The sequence below is a fragment of the Buteo buteo genome, chromosome 13 (genome assembly GCF_964188355.1).
Source record: "Buteo buteo chromosome 13, bButBut1.hap1.1, whole genome shotgun sequence".
Classification (NCBI taxonomy): domain Eukaryota; kingdom Metazoa; phylum Chordata; class Aves; order Accipitriformes; family Accipitridae; genus Buteo; species Buteo buteo.
Window position 1 is genome coordinate 13,507,650 of NC_134183.1, and position 18,422 is coordinate 13,526,071.

The 18,422-nt window shown below is 43.7% G+C and overlaps 1 protein-coding gene across 2 annotated transcripts in view; it reads left to right on the forward strand.

The window, feature by feature from the left end:
* Positions 1-18,422, forward strand: part of MAP2K4 (mitogen-activated protein kinase kinase 4) — a 105,793-nt gene that overhangs the window by 22,334 nt on the left and 65,037 nt on the right. For both annotated transcript variants that reach the window (XM_075044834.1, XM_075044835.1), the window contains exon 2: positions 17,523-17,625. In XM_075044834.1, the coding sequence (XP_074900935.1) occupies positions 17,523-17,625 (103 nt within the window). The remainder of the gene's footprint in view (positions 1-17,522; positions 17,626-18,422) is intronic.

Consider the following 18,422-nt stretch of genomic DNA (forward strand, 5'->3'; position numbering starts at 1 on the left):
CCAGTACATTTTTGTAGACTAGCTGTTTCAGTGTTTTGGCTACTTTCTTAAAAAAATACTGTGCGTGTGTGCAATGACATTTTTTAGAGTGAGAGCCATTGTATTTCCATGGCAGCAAGAGCTGTGCATTTATTAGGCTTCACTTCAGCTACTTTCTCTGGTTTTGTTTTGATAATGAATCAACTTTGTGTAACTTTTCATGCTTTTGAGCACCAGCTTGCTAATCTTTCTGAAGCAGTATTTACCAAATCATGTGTTGGGTACAAAGTGCCCTTCAAGGGACATGTGAGACTTAAATGTGGAATAAAACATCATGTTGTCTAAAAGCAACAAAAGCATGCATGTTATACAGTTTACTGCGTATCCTGTACTTGACAGGTCGTATTTACGGGGTTTAATGGGTACTATATGTGTTGTTCAAGAGTATTCTGAGTAAAAGAGGAGGGTAGCGTGCTCCCAAGAAAATGGAGAAGGATGAAGGAGAGGACCCTGGTGCAGGGCCAGTGAGTAGGTCAGTAAGGGTGACGTTTGCCAAAGGGCCAGTTCTTCATTCCGCAGGTGAAACGTGCTCCGGCACCAGGACTACAGGCAGGGGTCCAGGCACCAAGCTCCCAGCTGGGTCCTAGTCCAGAGCAGGGTTAGGTTTGCATCACTGGCCTCTTTGATGATGAGGAACCAGAACTCAGATTTAATCATCTCAGTGACAATTTTCATATGACCTATAAATGAAGACAGATATAGCTTTGAGAAACTTTTGTCAGAAGATATTCCTGATGCATATTTTCTTTACTAGTATAGATCAGAATAGACTTTTCAGGATACTGACCTTGGGTTTTTTTTATACCAATAATTTTCTCTTATACCATGAATCTTAACATATAGGGCACCAGAAGTTAATGTGCATATGATTTTTCTTCTTTTGTAACCAATATGTAAAGCTAAAGCTGTGATGTTCCAAAAAAAGTCTGCTTTTTGCTTTTAATTGCTGGTGAAATTACTGTATTATATCTTTCTGATTGAATAAATTTGGGCAAAATAAGAAATGGAAGCAGTCCAACTATCAGATATGAGGAAATAAAAAAATTAAGAACTCAAGAACAACTCAAAGGAGAGTCTTATCTAATTAGCTTCATAAACAGTTGTTAAAACTGGCTTATTCAAATCCAATATCCTTTCAATTTTAGACATGTATTTTATAATTTAGGGGAAGTTGCCTGCTTTAACAAGACTGGTTTTGCTAAATTTGCAAAACTGACCTTATTGAATTTTGGGACTGTGTTTAAAAACAGAATCACACATTTTTTTGAAAATCTATGTAAAAAAAAAAGTGGTTTTTTTTTTTTTTTTTAAAGTAAGCAATGTGGATTACAGTGCTGTCTGCTATAGCCCAGGAAAAAGAACAAAACAGATAAATTGAGATCTGGTAAAGTTTCAAAGTGCTTTGGACATTTGAATATGAGAATATGTGGAACATTTGAATATAAGAATATGTGAATATTTGAATGTGCGGAACAGTTCGATGGTATTGTTCACTGTGTCTGCTGATGCAAGATTTGATACTCATCAGGTTAAACTAGCAAGGAGGCAAGTTAAAAAAAACCAAACCAACCCAAAGGGAAGTGGTTCTTTTTGCACTGGGTAATTAGGCTGTGGAAACTGTGGTACACAGTGTTGCGGGTGTTAAAAATGTAGACATGATGAGGAAGAGTGCGGACAAGCTCTTGGAGGGAACAGTCCAGTACTGCTATGTACGGGGAGCACCTCTGGAGAGGAGGTGGGTGAATACCTGGCTGGGAGGGTACTGAGAAGCAGGGTGTACGTTTGCCCAATTGTGTATGGTGCCCTGAACCCTCACGTAAGCCATGGGGAGACTCAGTAGTGAGGTGGGACATTTGCTCTGGCAAGGTACAGTTGTTCCTGTGTTGAGTGAAGAAAGTGCTCCCCACCCCACATCATTTCAGGAAAGGATGGGATAGACATACATGGCAAATTGGGTATAAGCCATCTGCCCCTTGGCATCGAGCCAAGTAAAAAGGCACACTGCAAATCCCATCCCACCTTCTGATTCGGTGGGGTGGGATAAAATCCTGATGTTGATTAGTGTGTGCCTGTCTTGAAGACTGTTAGCTGGGATGCTGTTGACGGATGGAAGCGAGTCCTTCAATGATTGCTAGATTTTTTGGGCAGTTCCTAATGGCTGTATTGGTAAAAGAATGACACTGAAAAGCTCGAGTGCTGGATGGCATACTAAATTCTGCTTTCCATTAGTGAACATAAACTTTATTTCAGTTCTTAATTGATTTTAATATTTAACTTAAACACAAAATGGTGGAGTCTGTGATTTAATTCAATAGAGAACTCTGGTGCAATTGTTGTATTCCTCAGTAAGATTAAATTTACCATTTATTTTAATTCATGTATGCAGCTGTATTGGGATCTTTTAGTTAAATGGCTTCTTTTGCCATTCAGAAGTGTCAACAGTAACTAGGAATATATATTTTGGAGGGAAAACAACATTTTGCAACATAACACAGCTCATTTATAGATGCGACAGGGACTAAAGTTGGCAGTTCGCTGGAGGCAAAGCGTGAAACATCTGCTGGATGTATTGTGGTGAGAGGACCACTTGTAAGTTAGAAACAGTTCATTCTAGAAGTGTCTTGGGGTTTCTCAAGTAGCAGCAGAATAAAGCTGATGTGATTCTTACCAGCTTTTTTCCATAAATTAGGAATTTGAATTATTTGCTGTAATTTATAGCCCTGCTTGTTCAGACTCTGTTTTGTTGTCCTTGAGCCTTGGAAGAAGAAAGTTTCAGTGGAGAGAGATGGCTAGAAGTGGCCATGACTTGCACAAGTAAATGTTACTTCTCACAGGCTCTGGGTGCTTCTCAGCTGAGTTTTCAAAAGTAAGTAATGAAAATTAGGGTGGATCTGCATCTCCAGACAGTCCCCTGCCCCTTGTAGGAATACAAAAACCTTATACTAGGAAGAGAAGAATGGCAGTTTGATCCTGACTGGCATCGTTCACAGATGTGGGACTTCTAGGTAAATGCAAATTCAAAACAGTGTGTGCGTGGCTTGCACTCCCTGGGCTGGATTTATAAAGTGCCTAGAAAGTGTTTCTCTATGGGAGAGGGAAGCCATGGGGAGTATTCAGAAATTACCAGCCAGAGGGAGCTGTAACTTGTGGGCCAGGTGCTCCAGAACCATTTTGTTTCTCCAGGGATGTTGATGCCTTCCATCTCCTAAGCAGTTGGGAGTTGTTGGTGCTGAGCAGCAATACCAGCGTGCCCGTTGCAATACCTGCTGTCCCATGTGCTCTCAAGGGTCTTGAGGGTCAAAGTGGCATCCTGCCCATTTCAAGACAGTCTGGGAAATGGTGGCTACATCAGTTAGGTTTTGATGAGCTACACAAAGTGTGTTTCCATGTTCATGCTGAGCAATTTGCATAGTGGTGAGCTTTCAAGGCCGTGGACTGTGTGATTCCCATGTGCTCCTGTGCCCAGAGCAGTCTAGCACTAGGAAAATGCAAAGGAGAAAAGAATTAAGAAACAGCAGTCTTAGAGGGACGGCAAAGTGAAATTTCTTGCAGAGGTAGCTGGTTTGGTGGGTTACAGCTATCTGTTTTGTGCATTGATTTAATACTCTGGTTCCAGGGTAACTGAAAAATAGCGGTGGTGTTAAAAGGAGGCTGTGTTGCTTTTCTCACACCTTCCTGTGCTAGCTCGTAGCGTGAACAGCTGGCAGTGAGGGTGGTTGGGGTAGCAGTCTGGGTTAAAACTAACCTGGGGGAAAAAAAATGTCAGGGTTGAGCACCTGTGGGAAAAGGCAGGGCTGCTGCTTCTGGGGGTAACCCAGGTATGAAGCAATTGGAGATCCTGCTGTGCTGGTTCTTTGCAATGACAGGTCTTCCTTTGGTGTGACATTACAGTGCCAAGCACAGTAAGACCCAAGTCCCAGGGTCAGGGCCTGCAAATAATGCTGCAGGATAAATACATAGTATTAAAAAGCACTTTTTTTACAGTAAAAAAAAGAAGGTGTAGTAATAAAAAGGAACTTGTTGCCATTGAAGTTCCTGCACTGGGGAAGGAATGGGTTTGTGTGTCCTTCAGGCAAGTGCATGTCAAGGAGCAGAACGCTTTGAGCTGGGTGGTAGAAGGAGAGCAGAGCTCTTTACAGAAGTTACACCTCCTGACTGTGATTCATATGCTGGAGCCAAGGTCTTCAGAGGCTCGGTTTTGTCCTAGCTGGAAACACTGAGATTTTACTCATCTGGAACCACACAGAAAAGGAAAACTGCAAAACCATCAGCTTCCTGCTTTGCAGGTTAACGTGATGCAGCTCTTCATTTCTTTATACTCTTACTTTCTGCACGGTGTTTGCTCTCATTAGGAATGGCTATATTAGGATCAGTAGCTATATTTTCTTATATCCTCTTAGATCCATCCTCCCTACACTAACCGGATGTGAGTTCTTTGTTTAGAGTTGCATCAACTGATACACCAAAGCTGTAGTCTGTAGTATATTGCTGCAGATGTTTGTTGCTGCAGATGTCTTGGCTGTTGGTTCGGAGTCAGAGTTTGTTGTGTGCAAGCTATCCAGTTCTTCCTTTGGGAAGAAATTTAAATGTTGTAACACTTCCATCTATATTATCTTTGCTAACAAAAATGAAGATTTCTGCCACATAGGTAAATACCCACAAAAATTATGAGAGCAGCCAGCTGTTGGCCTGTTAGAGGCAGTTCCAGCAGTCTGCCAAGCTCTTGAGGGTGACAGCACTTTGACCAAGTCCCTTGTTGCAGCCAGTCTTCAGTTGAGGCATGGAAGAGGTTTGGTACCTGCTGCTTGCTGTCCTTCCAGCACAGCGGCAGAGCAGCGAGGTTCACTCCTGGCATTTGAGGTGTTTCGGTAGTGAATGAAAACATTGGGCAAGAGTGCCATCACCGTGCATCTTTCTGAAGAGGTTTTGATGCTGCCAGGCTATTAAAACTACAAATTCTGTTGGGAACACCAATTGTTAGACATTGCCCACCATGTCTCAGCAGTGTGAAATGGGGCTCCTTCGTATGCTCTTCGATGTGCTATAGCATATTACTAATTCATATTGAAGGTTTTGGAAAGACAGCATAAAGCTTGAATTTTTATGAGTGCACAAGATGTTCATTTTTTTTCTGTAAGAAAAATGTGAACCCAAAAGCTGGTGTTAGCAGTGCAGTGGTGTTATGTTTAGTAAGGCCTCTAAGTACTCATTAAAAGTGCGTTATTTTGGTGATGAGAAATAATTGGACTTACAGATGCGTTTGGCTGTTTCTGCTGGTTTTCAGCACGAAGAAGTGTTTGAACAAAGTAATGAAAAGTAAAAAAGTTTAAGTTTTTTTAGGTTTTTTGCTTTTTTTCATTCCTTGTGGTGTGAATTTTCCTTTGTTTTTCCCTCTCGAATACCTTGAAAAGCAAAGTAGTTATGGTGCTCAGAGATGAGCTATGATATAGTAGCAGGACGCTCGCGACCGTGGTGAAGGCGTGCTGGGCAGACCCTAGCGCTGGGTCATGTATGTCCATTGCAGGATTGAGGATCTGCTGTCCTGTGAGACAGGGCAGGAGCATATGGGGACCCGGTGGGGACAGTCAGACGCGTTGTGTGGCCATGGTGAGATCCATGCTGCTGCTGCACTGGATGGGGCCATGGAAATACAACAAACTCTGGTTGTGTCTCAAATGCAAGTGCCAGGGAAGGACCTGTGCGACAAGGAGAGAGGGTGGATGGTGACAGGGTGTTGGGCATGGGTGGCAGCTCCTGTCTGTTCTGACAGCCTGCACGTAGCTGAGCTGCTGGGTTGGGTTCATGTTGTGCAAACTGCCTTCGTGTCTGAGGGCTGGAGAGCCAAGTGTTGGGTTGAGTTGTGTGAACTCCTGCCAGCCTGGTGTGACAGAGTCTGACAGCTCACAAGGAGACAAGAGGATGGGATAGGATCAGGAAAGTGAAACCCAGTGACGGTTATTATATCCAGGGATACCATGGTTGGCGGAGGAGGTCCTTGAGCTGAAAGTGGCTGGAGGCTGAGAGAATGTCTGAAGGAAGGATGTCATGGGGTTGGTTATTGCTCTCTTCACTAGCATTTTCTTGGGGGCATGGTGGAGTGCAGGACGCTGTGTTAGATGGACCACTGCAGCTGTTCTTATGCTCTGTGTCTTTGGGTCTAGCCCTTACCTCTCGAATTAAAACATCTTTTTCTGATATTCTAAATTGGAGATATACAAAAATAGATCATTGCCTGTCTACAGATAACCGCTTTTGAAGCTTAGCATAAAATTGCCTTGGATTTAGTGTCTAAAAGTTGTCTGAAGAAGGAGTTAAAAAAAAGTACTTTCAAAGACAACTAAAAGCTTTATATGTTCTCTAGACTCGTGTTTTGATTTCTTGCTTAGAAGTTGTACATACCTCCATTATAATTCAGCAGAACTAAGCTAAAATGCTTTTTGGGACCATGTGTTCCTAGGCATTTTTAAGATCCAGACCAAAATCTTTCCTAATGTAACAACGCAGCTAGATAAATATATTTTAAAGAACCTTGCAGCTGAGACCAGGCTTTCAGAAAGGCTCAGCTCCTTTTTAAGCCTGTAAAAGCAATGATTAGATGTTCGAAAGAACAGGGCACTTGAGAGCTCACAAACAAGGAAACCGGCTTACGTGAAGCAGATCCTAAATTGAGAATTTGGCTTGGTGTATTTTTAGCTATGCACAGATATCAGGCAATAGTATTTGGAAAAATAAGCATATATTGCAAAGTTTTGGATCCAACCATGGGGATCTGCTGCCCTTGCATTGCAAAGGATTATTTCTTGTGGAAATAGTCGTCAAGTGGAGAAGCAGCCTGATGCTGGGATCAAAGCATTACCCCTGCCCAGTGGAGTCTGGAGCATGTTAAAAACTTGCTCCAGTATGAGTCTCTTCACCACAGCACAAGTTGTTTCCAACATTTTATTTGTGTGAGTTAGTGCAGCTTGAACATTTTCACGCACACACACTTTCTCTGCTTTACCTTTTTAGTTATTCAACCAGTTGGTGACACATGGTGGTAACTATTCTTTTTCCCCTAACTCAGAAGGGTTCCCGAGATGTTCCTCTCAGCCTTCCCCTGCCCAGTTTGACTGGTTGTTGCTTCAAAACAACTTAATCCATTTTCTTAAATATGCTCTATGTGTGTGTGCTCCATGTGGCTTAACAGTAAAATGAGGTGACAGCATTGCAGTGGTGGCATCCGCGTGTGTGTGCACCATGCACTGCTCTTAAAGGTGAAGCAAGGAGACAGCATTGCAATGGTGGCATCCTTAGGCTAAGGTCTGGCTGGGCACGTGGTGCCAGTGTTGCCTGCCTCTACCTGCCTCATTGACTTGTCCTGTGCTGCTGAGCTGCATTTCGGTTACCTGGACCTCTGCTCAGGGAGAAGGTTGTGTCCTGTCCTGCCTGCTGCCTGTTTGCCTGCAGTGCCATCCGAGCTCCAATCCAAGCAGATGGCCTGTCTTTGTCCCCTGGTAGCACTTCGCACAGAGGCTGCCAAGGGCTTGTTTTAATGGGAGATGTCAATGTAAGAGTTGCAACAGGAGCAGTGTTTTGCGGGGTCGGTATAGCCTGGCTGACCCTCTGCCAAAACCACTCGTAGAAAAGCAGCACTTTGTCAGGCAGCGTCCTCCACATAGATGATACGAGGCTCAAAAAATACCCGTTTGGTTTAACAGGCTTAACAGGGAGAGACAAAGATGAAGCCACCTGTGCCATGGGGATGTGGAGCAAAATGTTCTGCAGTGGGGGAGAGCAGCACCGGCACAGGGAGGGACGTGGGGAGGAGGAAGGCAGGGATCGGAGTGCGGAAGTCCCTTTCATGGCTTCCCTCTTCCTGAAAGGTAGCAAATGACAACCTGATGAGCAAAGGGCTGGAACCCTCCCATACAGCGGCCCTTGGGAGAAAAGCAAGAGGCAAGACAGGGAGACGTGTGTGGGAGTCAGACGCTTCCCTCGTTTCTGTTGGCATCTTGGGGAACATTTTTCTTAAATGAGTCCAGATTTACTCTGCTAGTTCCACCTGAGAGGTCAGTGAGTCACTGCCCTGTGGATCTCTCTTCTGTTAGAGAGTTCTCAGCAATTACACTTAGGAAATCCAGAACTGCTGTGTCAGGAGATGCCTCCTGGCTTGGTGGCCAAGGGCTTTCCTCGTCCTTCCCTATGGACATCAGGACAGTGATTCCTAACTCCCAGTGCTGTTTCTTGCCCTCAGCAGGATCCACTTGTGGTCTTTTTTGTCTTCAGAATTAAAAAACCTGATACACTAACACTAAGGTGGACAGCATCAGTTTCTCTCCCCAAAATAATTGTGCCTTAAAAATGGAAAAAGCCCCCTTCTTGTCCTCTGGTTCCTGCTTTTCTTCCCAACCTGTGGCTGTAGGGCTCTCAGCAGCTGGGTATGAGGTGTTTATTAGAGCCGGTGGGATGCAGGCTGTGATTGACATTGCCACTTTTCTGGCATAAGGTATCTAGAGGGATGATGGAAACATACTTCTTGCTTTATCCAAAGAAACTAAATCCTTTCCATTGACCTTAAGCAAAGGCCTCGAGGGCAGATTTTTGTCCTTGCTTTTCATCTAGGTACAAGCTCCTGAAATTAAAAGGAAAAAAAATCAACCAAACCCCTCCCCTGTCCTCCTCCCTACAGTACATTTTATAATTCTTGCTCTGCTGTTTCATAATGAGAAAGTACCTGGCACGGCCTTTCAAATAATTTATTATTTTTTTACATCAGGAGGCGCTCCAGGTGCCTTGCAACAAATTTCCAAGGGCAGTGTCACCATTTCCTTCTGACAACTGCTCTGGTACAGTCTCTGCAGGATTATACTGCGGCTGCCTCAAACATGAGTAGTGTGAACATTTTGCAATATTTGTGACTGAAACAAAGCGCTGCTTTGAGAGCAGCCCCATTTCCATAGACGTCTGGTCCAACAGCACCTCCTGCATGCTGGCTGGTTGAAGGTGCCTGGGACAGCTGGACCCTCCAGGTTCTCTCCATCGGTGTTTCAGCAGGCTTGGCATTTGACTGTGACTATGAGCGACGTGGTAAATGTTCTCCAGTGAGAAATTGCCTGAACCCCAGTTTGGGAGGGAAGCTGCCATCTAACACTAGCACTATGCTCTCCTCTCTCAGCAGAGAGCTGCCCGTCGCAGCCTGGCACAAGCACTGCTGTGCATCTTGCTGCGCGTGTGCAGCCATGTGCTGTTACATTCAGCATGCAACACTTGTCCAGGCACAGATTTAAGCTCTTTTACCACAGCTGATGTGCTTGGGAGTTTTGGGTACTTTTACTTGTGCTTGGGACTTGGGTAGTTTTAACTCTGTTTAATGGCTATTCATACAAATGGTATTTCCATGCAGGGTAGCATCAGGGATAATAAATATTAAAGGTTAATGGTGGATTTTGGAGATTTCAGAGACTTCATTCTCAGGTCTCCTTTGCTGCTGGGAGTTTCTGGTCTGAGGGAACTAATCTTAATCTGATTGCAATTTCTTGCACTTGAAGTCTAACCTACTTTAGCAAGGCTTCATAGTGGAGGTATTTATAGAAGCTGTTGTAAGTGCTGTTGGATGTAGCATAAATCATGTATTGCAAGTTGCAGAGGTGCGTGTCTGCTGGTGCAGGGAGTGTCTGTGCAACTGTGAGCTACCTCCTAGCCTTAAATCAATGAGATGTCCTGCTAACATTTTGTTTAGTACAAATGTTTTACTGTGTAGGGGTTTCATGAAGGTAATGGCCAGTAACCCTTCCAGAGAACTGGCTGATCTGGACTTGAGTGTTCTTGTGCTCCCTAAGTGGAACACACGTGGGGCTGTAGGTGAATTATGGATAAATGCTCTTTCTAGTGAGGTGGCTTCTAAAAATGAGCATATTGAGCACATTCCTGCAGTGCAAAATCGTCATCTCGGATTTGAATGCTCTTGGATTATACTAAATGGAAGGTTTCATTGAAGGGCAGTAAATGTCAGTAAGAGACAGACATACTGAAAATACTATACACTTAAGTTTCTATAATTACAGTTCTTAAAACTAATAACTCAAACCCCAGGCCACCTCTTTCAGATTCCCAAATATAACTGCACTATATGCTGAAGTTTTTCGTGCTTTGTTTCAGAATTTGACTAGTTTTTTCTTGAAAAATGGTTTGTCTGGAGGGCAAGGCTGGAAACCCTCTTTGTTCCCACATTAGTTGTGCTGATGTTGGAGTACATCCATGAGCAAGACTGGAAAGGAAGGAAATATAACTGCAAGATTGTAGGTTGGAAGGGTCTATGGGAAGGCGGTACTGTGCTAGCAGCAACAGAGATAACGAGCTGTGAATCCTGGGTGCATTCAGGACGCCAGCAGCTGTGGGGCTGCAGCTCTGAACACAGGCAAACGTTCCTCAGCTGTCTCTACATCAAAGCAAGCATTTTGTTAGCAGACAAGATCTAACAACTTGGATAGTAAAAGCTGTTGGAAGAACAGAGAGATCTGTGTTGTTGGGATTTTTTTCCGTCTCAGGTGAGAGCTGGTACTAGCTTTTCTTTGAGATGCCCTGGAAGAGATCAGACCTGATAGTTTTCTCTTACGAAGATAATTTCAAACATTCAACTCCCTTTCCAAATGGAAGAAAATCACCCAACCCATCAGGCCCCCTGACATCCCTTCCTCCCCATTTTCTCTGTCTTTTTGTTGACGTGTTTTAATTTTACAAAGGAGAAGTAAAAAGTCTGCACAGTTCATTGCAAATACTTTGGTCATCCTTCCTGCTGTTTGCTGCCACAACTCATTTTCCTGTCCTTGGTTTTTTTTTTGTTGTTGGGGGTTTTTTTGTTTGTTTGTTTGTTTTTTCCTGGTTATACTAGAGTAAGGCAATAAAGCACAGACTTGGTTCCTGGCATATTGCTACTCCACAAACAGCAGAGACTTCAGCCTCTGACCAGAGAGAATATTCACCTTTGCACTATGACAGACAAGTTCACATTGTGACAAGAGGTTGATATTGCAGATTTGAATCAAGCGGAAAGCATTTTGGCAGGGATCAATTTGTATCCCTGCAAGAGAGAAACCTTGAAAAAAATCCATTAAACTACTGCTGTTTTGAAAATCTTACTGCTTGGAAAGTAAGCATTTTCTTATGCGTAACCCAAATACCATTAGCAGTGTTCTTGAGGTGTGGCATGCAGGGATGGGGGGTGAGGAAATTCTAGGAAGAAATTGGGATTGCTTTCTCCAACAGGAGGTGACTCCGAGGCTTGAAGAAATCATAGATGTCCTAGGTGAAGTAAAAATAGTAATACAGAATATAACTCTGGATGAATACTTTTGGACTGCATATTATCTGCTAGATAGCTATTTCTTCTTGTGCGAAGACTTGTTGGCTGTGGTTGTGTTAAAGGGGCCTCAAAAAGAGTGATGGGACCATAAATGCAGAGCCAAGTGCTTGGATTAATCCTAGTGATGGATAGCAGCACATAAATAATTACATACTTAACCTAGCATCCATTCACCAGTGCAGCAAGAAACAAATGTGTGCTATGAGCCTGAATTCTTCTTCTGTGGCCATTGTGTAGGTGGGTCTCCAGTGCAAGCTTTTCAGGGCTTCCTAGCCGCTTTTCACTGTGTCCGTTTAGGCTATGGTCTATGAAACACCAAGGGATGTGCATTTATGGAGTAGCAGGACACAAGGGATCACTCCCTCCCTCCCCTCAGTTCCATGCAGCGGCCTGTTGCTAAAACACCACCACCCTTTCAAAAATTGATTTGAGAACAAGAATACCATCATTTTAAGACTGCAGTGATTTGAAATAAGGATTGCTATCGTTATGGATAAAAGATTAACTTATTTACAATCAGAAAGCTATTTCAGTGTCTTTTTCTTCTCTGAGAGCAGCATATCTTGGCATAACAATCTTGTTTAGATTCCCTCAAAACATAAGGAAATAATTCCCTTACCGCTTGAGCTCAGCCAAAGCCAAGGCCATCCTGCATTCAAATATAGTCTGGATTGAATATAACTATTACATACAGCTGAACAAATCCGCTAGTCAAAATTGGGAAGACCCTACATCAAGAAACTTCATAGTTTCGGGTCTGGTTTTACGGATTAACCTAATTTATGAAAAAGTGATATGTTCCAAAGTCAGTTTTGGTTTCTTCCAAATCATTACTTCTCCAGTACTCTTTAATTTTACAGTTCTCGGGGAAGTTGATGTTATAGTGGTTGATGATTAGAATTATATTTTAAGTTAGCAAAACTTCTAAAGGACGTTTAATTTACATAAGGTGGATATTTCTGCAGCACATTTTAGGACAATTTTGAACACACAACCTTGGTGGTGATGGGGGCATTAGTGAATTTCAGAAGCAACGTTGACCCTAGGCCTCTATTATAGCAGAACAGGGTGGTCTGAATTAAATCTGTGCATAGCAAAGTCACCAGCAAAACCGGTTAGTTTTGAGTGATGTTTCTGCACGAATAGGGGCGCGGAGCTGTCAAAAGTCTTTTTTTGGATGAAACTCAAGACTCATAGAGTATATAGCTGAAGTACTTGATTTTTGAAAGGCTACTGTAGAAGACAGCTTGCTTTGACTCTCATCAGACTTCTAGTTCATTTTAATGTGGTGTTTCATTTACAGTACGCATTTCCACGTGACTTGGGCTGAATGGAAATTCCTGGCATTTCTCGGGATGTCTCTTTCTCCCTGGTCATGTTCCTTGTTCATTGCCTGAGCAAAAGCAAACCATCCTGTTTGCTTTTGAGGGGCAGGTTATGTTTCTGTATTTGCTGGATTTGTAGAAAATCCAGCTCTAGATGGTGGATCGACATCATTGAAACTATTTTTAGAAACCTGCTGAGATAGAAATCAATAGACTGACGTTTAACAGTGATAAAAAATGTTGTCACAGTGTGAAAACAGGAGGAACCTTGGTGTATAAAGTTTGCAAGTACTAAGAATAGGAGCAGGTTTTGAGAAGAGGAGGTTTTCTGATAGGAGTTTGTAGTTAATTGTGTCATTTTCACTGTTGGGCCACTTCAAAGACAAATGCTCTTTTAAGTTGTATTAACATTGCTGTTAGAAAGGGAAAATCTTATGACGCTGTATTATTGCCCGTGAAAGAAAGGGTAGTGTTTCAGGCATGTGAATAAAACAAAACTGGAAGAATGGTGAATGCTGTAAATCCCTGGACCCAGTCAGAGAGCGGAGTTTCTGCTGCCATAACAGGATGAGTGAGCGGGGGCTGTATGACCGTTATCTGCCGGTACCTGCCCAGCACCACCACCCATGCCTGTCCAGACCTGGGGAGAGCGGACGAGCAGGGGGAGGTTTCAGGCATATGCACGTGGTTGGTAAGTGTCGGCACCCCCCAGATCCTTGGCAGTCATGAACTCAGTCTGGTTTTACTCTGTGTAAGAAGGGAGACGCCATCAGGGATGTCGTCAGAAGAGGTCTCGGGAGGTTGGTCAGGCGATGGCGCGGTGTTGTGGCCAAGTGACAGGTTGTGCACTCGCAGAGGGTCCTGCCAGGAAACCCCTGGTTCCTCGCTGGTGGCAGACCTGCCTGCAGCCTTCTGCTTTGGAGGAGCCTTGCAGGACTTCTCAAGAGACAGACAAGAGATAGAGATTGCTCTGCATCTCTGTTGGCTAACAATATTGTTACAAAGTTAGTTTTGAATAGATTTTTGAAATAAGGGTGGTGAGACACTGAAACAAATTCCCCAGAGCAGCTGTGGATGCCCCATCATTGGCAGTGTTCAAAGTCAGGTTGGATGGGGCTTGGAGCAACCTGATCTAGTGAAAGAGCTCCCTGTCCGTGGCAAGGGCATTGGAATAGATGATCTTTGAAGGTCCCTTCCAACCCAAACCATTCTGTTATTCTATGAATATTCCTGTTGGTCATGCAAAGTCTGATCCTTCAGAACACTGCAGGTGATTGACATGAAAGATAAGGAGGGGTGGTAAGTTCTGCAGGAAGTGATAGACTTTCATTTTGGTTTTGCCACCTTTTTGGTTTTGTTCAACTTCTCCTTCGTTTCTGGGGCATGTGTAAGGGCGAATTGACCTCTTTGGCTTCTCTTAAGTGATTCTTCTGCAGTTCAGAAACTCTTCTTTCTGTTACCTACCCAACAGCTGATCCTTCCTCCTCTGCACGGTTTGTAGCACCGGTACTCACTCAGCAGCAGTGTGCCATGGTTCAGGGAAGAGGGAATGGACGTCAGGACATGGTGTGTGTGGATGGACAAGTATTGAAATGAGAATGAAATATTACTGTCACCTGGCACTCTGAAACATCACGTTGTTGCTGTGTCAGTGCCTGCCTGTCACTGTCTACATAGACTTCCTATTGCACTGCCTACTCTAGAAGATTTTGGAGTGGCAAAGTCCGAGCAGGAGGGATGGCTTGCTTATCTTCATGACTATGCTATGTGTATAAATGCAGTCCTTTGTCTCATCTTGCACAAAGTGAGTAATGTTTTGCGTACACGCAAGTAACATAAATAAAATATTCCTCATGCTACAGAGCACTGGACTGCCTCAGTGAAGGGCAGGGATGTAGGTTGGTCAGAATTTAGAGATACCAGGCCATTCCGCTGAGCTTGGGGAGGGACCCTACGGCTCTAGCTAGATGCTGTTCAGGAGAATAAATAACGTGTAATAAACATGTGGAAGAAATTGTCTTTATAGGAAAAAGATTAAAGGAAGTTTTGAAAATGCTAGCATTGTTCAAAGGTGGAACCTTGTGCTGGGAGGTCAGCTTGTCAGACAAGATGATTAATGGATATTTTGGGCATTCTTTCATTTGCTAAACTACATTATTTCTTTAATATTTTTTTTTCCACAAGACAACAAAATAAGAGGGTGCTACTAAAGGGAAGGTACCCTAAAGCAGACCAGCTTTCAGCACCAGCAGTGGTGTTTCTCCATATTCTGATGGACAGATCTATACTTTTACTCTTGAAAGGAGTAAGCCATTCATTGCTTACCTTGTTGCAGTGTGCTCAGGATTTTTAAAAACAAGTATTTTATTGTTTGTCTCCCTGTAGTGCTGCAGCCTAGACCCTACTGTGCCATCTGGTTTTGGGTACCATACCCAAGAAGGATCCATTGGGAGTGTTTAGCTCTGTGCTGCAGCAGTCCTCACCCAAACCAGTTGTACCCAGACTGGGCATCCTCGCTTTCCCTGTTTTCCACCATTATTAGTGATGAAAGGCCCAGTGTCATTGACTGGGACCTTATGGAAATCTGCTGTTGAATTGTCACCAAAAAATAGTGATGTGTTGTTTATTTTAGGTGGTTGATACAAAGCTTTGGATAATTGTTTTCACGCTGTTGGATTTTGTACAAGTTTCTTGTGTGGTGTTTGTGTAACAAATTAGGTGATATTTAGAAAATGCAACCTGTATGCAGATACTTCCAGATTATTGTATTGCAGCAGGATCAAAACTGAAAGTATGTACCAGCAATTTAAAAGTAAAAGGTATGATAGAGGAAATAGGTGGTCATCTCTATGTGGAAATCACAAACAGGGAGTGATAGGAGTCTTGCTGCGGAGCTCAATGTGCTGTAGGTCGGGTAATGCCAGCAGCAGCACCTGTGCAGCGAGACCTCAGGGCAGAACTTAACCCAACTACATCTGAACCTATAACTTGGCATCCAGCTGAGCTTGTCTGGGATGGCAGGTGTTAAGGAGCCTCAGCTGGGTGCAGATGAGTGTTTGCTGGCCACAAACTTTCCTGCACCTTCCAGACTGTGGGGTGTGTGTATTTCTTTTGAGGGCATCCTTAATTCTGAGGTTTGTTGGGTTTATCAAGCTGGTTTTAGATGTGTGTTGCCGAAGTGATCTGAAAGGTCCTTTCCAAACTGAATGATTCTGTGCTTCTTAGTGAGGTGGGAGTTGGTCTATTCTCCCAAGTAACAAGTGATAGGACAAGAGGAAACAGCCTCAGGTTGTTCCAGGGGAGGTCTAGATTGCATATTAGGAAAAATTTCTTCACTGAAAGGTTTGTCAAGCACTGGAACAGGCTGCCCAGGGAAGTGGTTGAGTCACCATCCCTGGAGGTATTTAAAAGATGCGTAGATGTGGCACTTAGGGACATGGTTTAGTGGTGGACTTGGCAGTGTTACGTTTACAGTTGGGCTTGGTGATCTTAAAGGTCCTTTCCAACCTGAATTATTCTCTGATCCTTGTAATATTTCATGCCCTGAAATTGTAGTAAAGTGCTTTGACCTGTAACTAGTTTTTTCTCTCTTTTTTTTTTTTTTTTTTTTTTTGGTCTTGGAGTTATCCAAAACACCTCTGTGCAAGGTAGAGGAATGCTGCAGAGCAGGATGGTGCCTTCTGGCTTTTCCCAGGAGGGCTGTGAGATGGTTGGGAATGCAACACCCGCTCTAGGGTTCAGGCAAAGGAAGGTTGTTGGAGGAATCCAGGTACTGTGCTAGCTTCAGGTGGCCAGTGCCTCCTGGGATGAGCAGTAGTGAGTTGTTAAGACATCGCCCAAGCAGTGGGAAGCCTGGGGGGGTTCAGTTGCAGGCTCCTTGGAAGGTGGGGTGGAAGGAGTCCCCGTCTCGGCGTGTTTTGGTGGAGAGCAGTGCAGTTTTCCTGTGGCTGAATGGGAGCAAGACAGGATCTTCTGCAGCTCAGTGAGAGGACTGGGAAGGGACATCTCCCTTCATAGTCCCTGATCCTGCTGTTGCTTGAGCAGGTCATCTCAACTTCAATGAAAAATACATAGCCAGTGGCTGAAGTGGTGACCTGGGCCCCTCCCACCCTACTATTTATTTATTTTCTTTTTCCCCATGCTTTCTCAGTTGGCTGCAGAGCAAAGCTTTCTCTCACCTGGTCACCCCTCTGATGGGCTGAATTTTGCTCTGCTTGGCGACCCACTTGGCAGAAGGAGTGCACAGCAGATCTCCTCCATCCTCACTCAGGCCTGGTTAACTCCATTTGCGTTAGGCTGAGGAGGGTCAGGAACCCTGTCAGCCCTCCTACGGTTGGGGTGTTACATAAAAGACATCCCAAGGTGCCCTTTTCCCTCCTCAGTGCCACCCACCCTGGGTCTGGTGGCATGCCCAGGCTGTGCCGAGCAAGTTGGGCCCCTTTGCCACTGTAGCTGAAGTTGAGCCTGCCAGCATGGGTCTGTTTAAAGGAGTGGCTGTCCGTGGAGGCTGCTCAGGGCCCTGGTGTGGAGGTGCCCCGTGGCTGCTGGTAGCCGATGCTGGTACTCCAGCTGTCACAGGAGGTGCTTTGGACACCTCGCTTTGGTGTCTGACTTGGAATGAGACAGGGGAAGACCTCGGGGCGAGAGCTGACTCCATTTCTCCATTCCTGTATCTCTAACACAGGCTATGATTTGCTAATGTTGTTGTGAAATGCGTTTTACTTTTCTTACAATATGTCATTTTTTCTGTTTATTTCCAGATGCTCTTAATATTTTGTTGCTGACAAAAAGTTTACTTTATGTTCATTGTCTCCCAGGTAAACGCAAAGCGCTGAAGTTAAATTTTGCAAATCCACCTTTCAAGTCCACAGCAAGATTTACTCTAAACACTTCTGGAGTTCCTTTCCAAAATCCACACATGTGAGTATAAAGCCAAAGGCACAACTAGTGGAACAACTTCAAAATTATTTAGCCAACATGCAGCGTTATTTTAAATGCAGTTTGATTACTTCAGTTATTTGTAGGTTGTTCAAATCTGTCAGTTTGAGTTACTGTAGATTTTTTTTTTTCTCCCAGAATTAAAAAAAGGTTAAATTTGGGATCTTCCTGCTTTACACTGGAGCTACTGCCTTCCAGAATTGATTAAACTGAGATAAATTATAGCTAATAATGCAAGATGTGCCTGTAATTAATTTCCAGACCTATTTACTGTCATTTTCCTGTCTCTTTATTCAGTGCTTATTACTTTTCATTAGAGAGAAGTTCTTGTTTCTGTGTTACTTGTGAAAGACATAACTGTGATAGATTTTTTTTTTTCTCCCCCCCCCCCCCCCCCAGCACTAAAATAAACAAAGTTTTTGAGGATTATCATTCTACCAACATGGAGATGTCAGGGAGCTACGCAGTTATTAGCTCCCACTGGGTTTTCTAGACAGCTAGGTACAGGATATCTCTATCCAAAGTTTGAATGCAAGTGTAGCACAGAGCTGTTCCTGACGCTAATAAGTAACAGTAGTACGTCATCACAGAAAATATTAGCTTTGTATCCTCAGATCCACCAATCTAGATGGATGGGTGATGCACCCACAGCCTGTACATGTGGCAGAATGCAGCTAGCATGCAAAGATATCCCAAATTTTTCCTCTCTAAGTTCCTCAGCAGGTCTCAAGATTTTTGTCAGTGGCAAGTCTCAGAAACTGCACCTGCAGCTTCCCCTG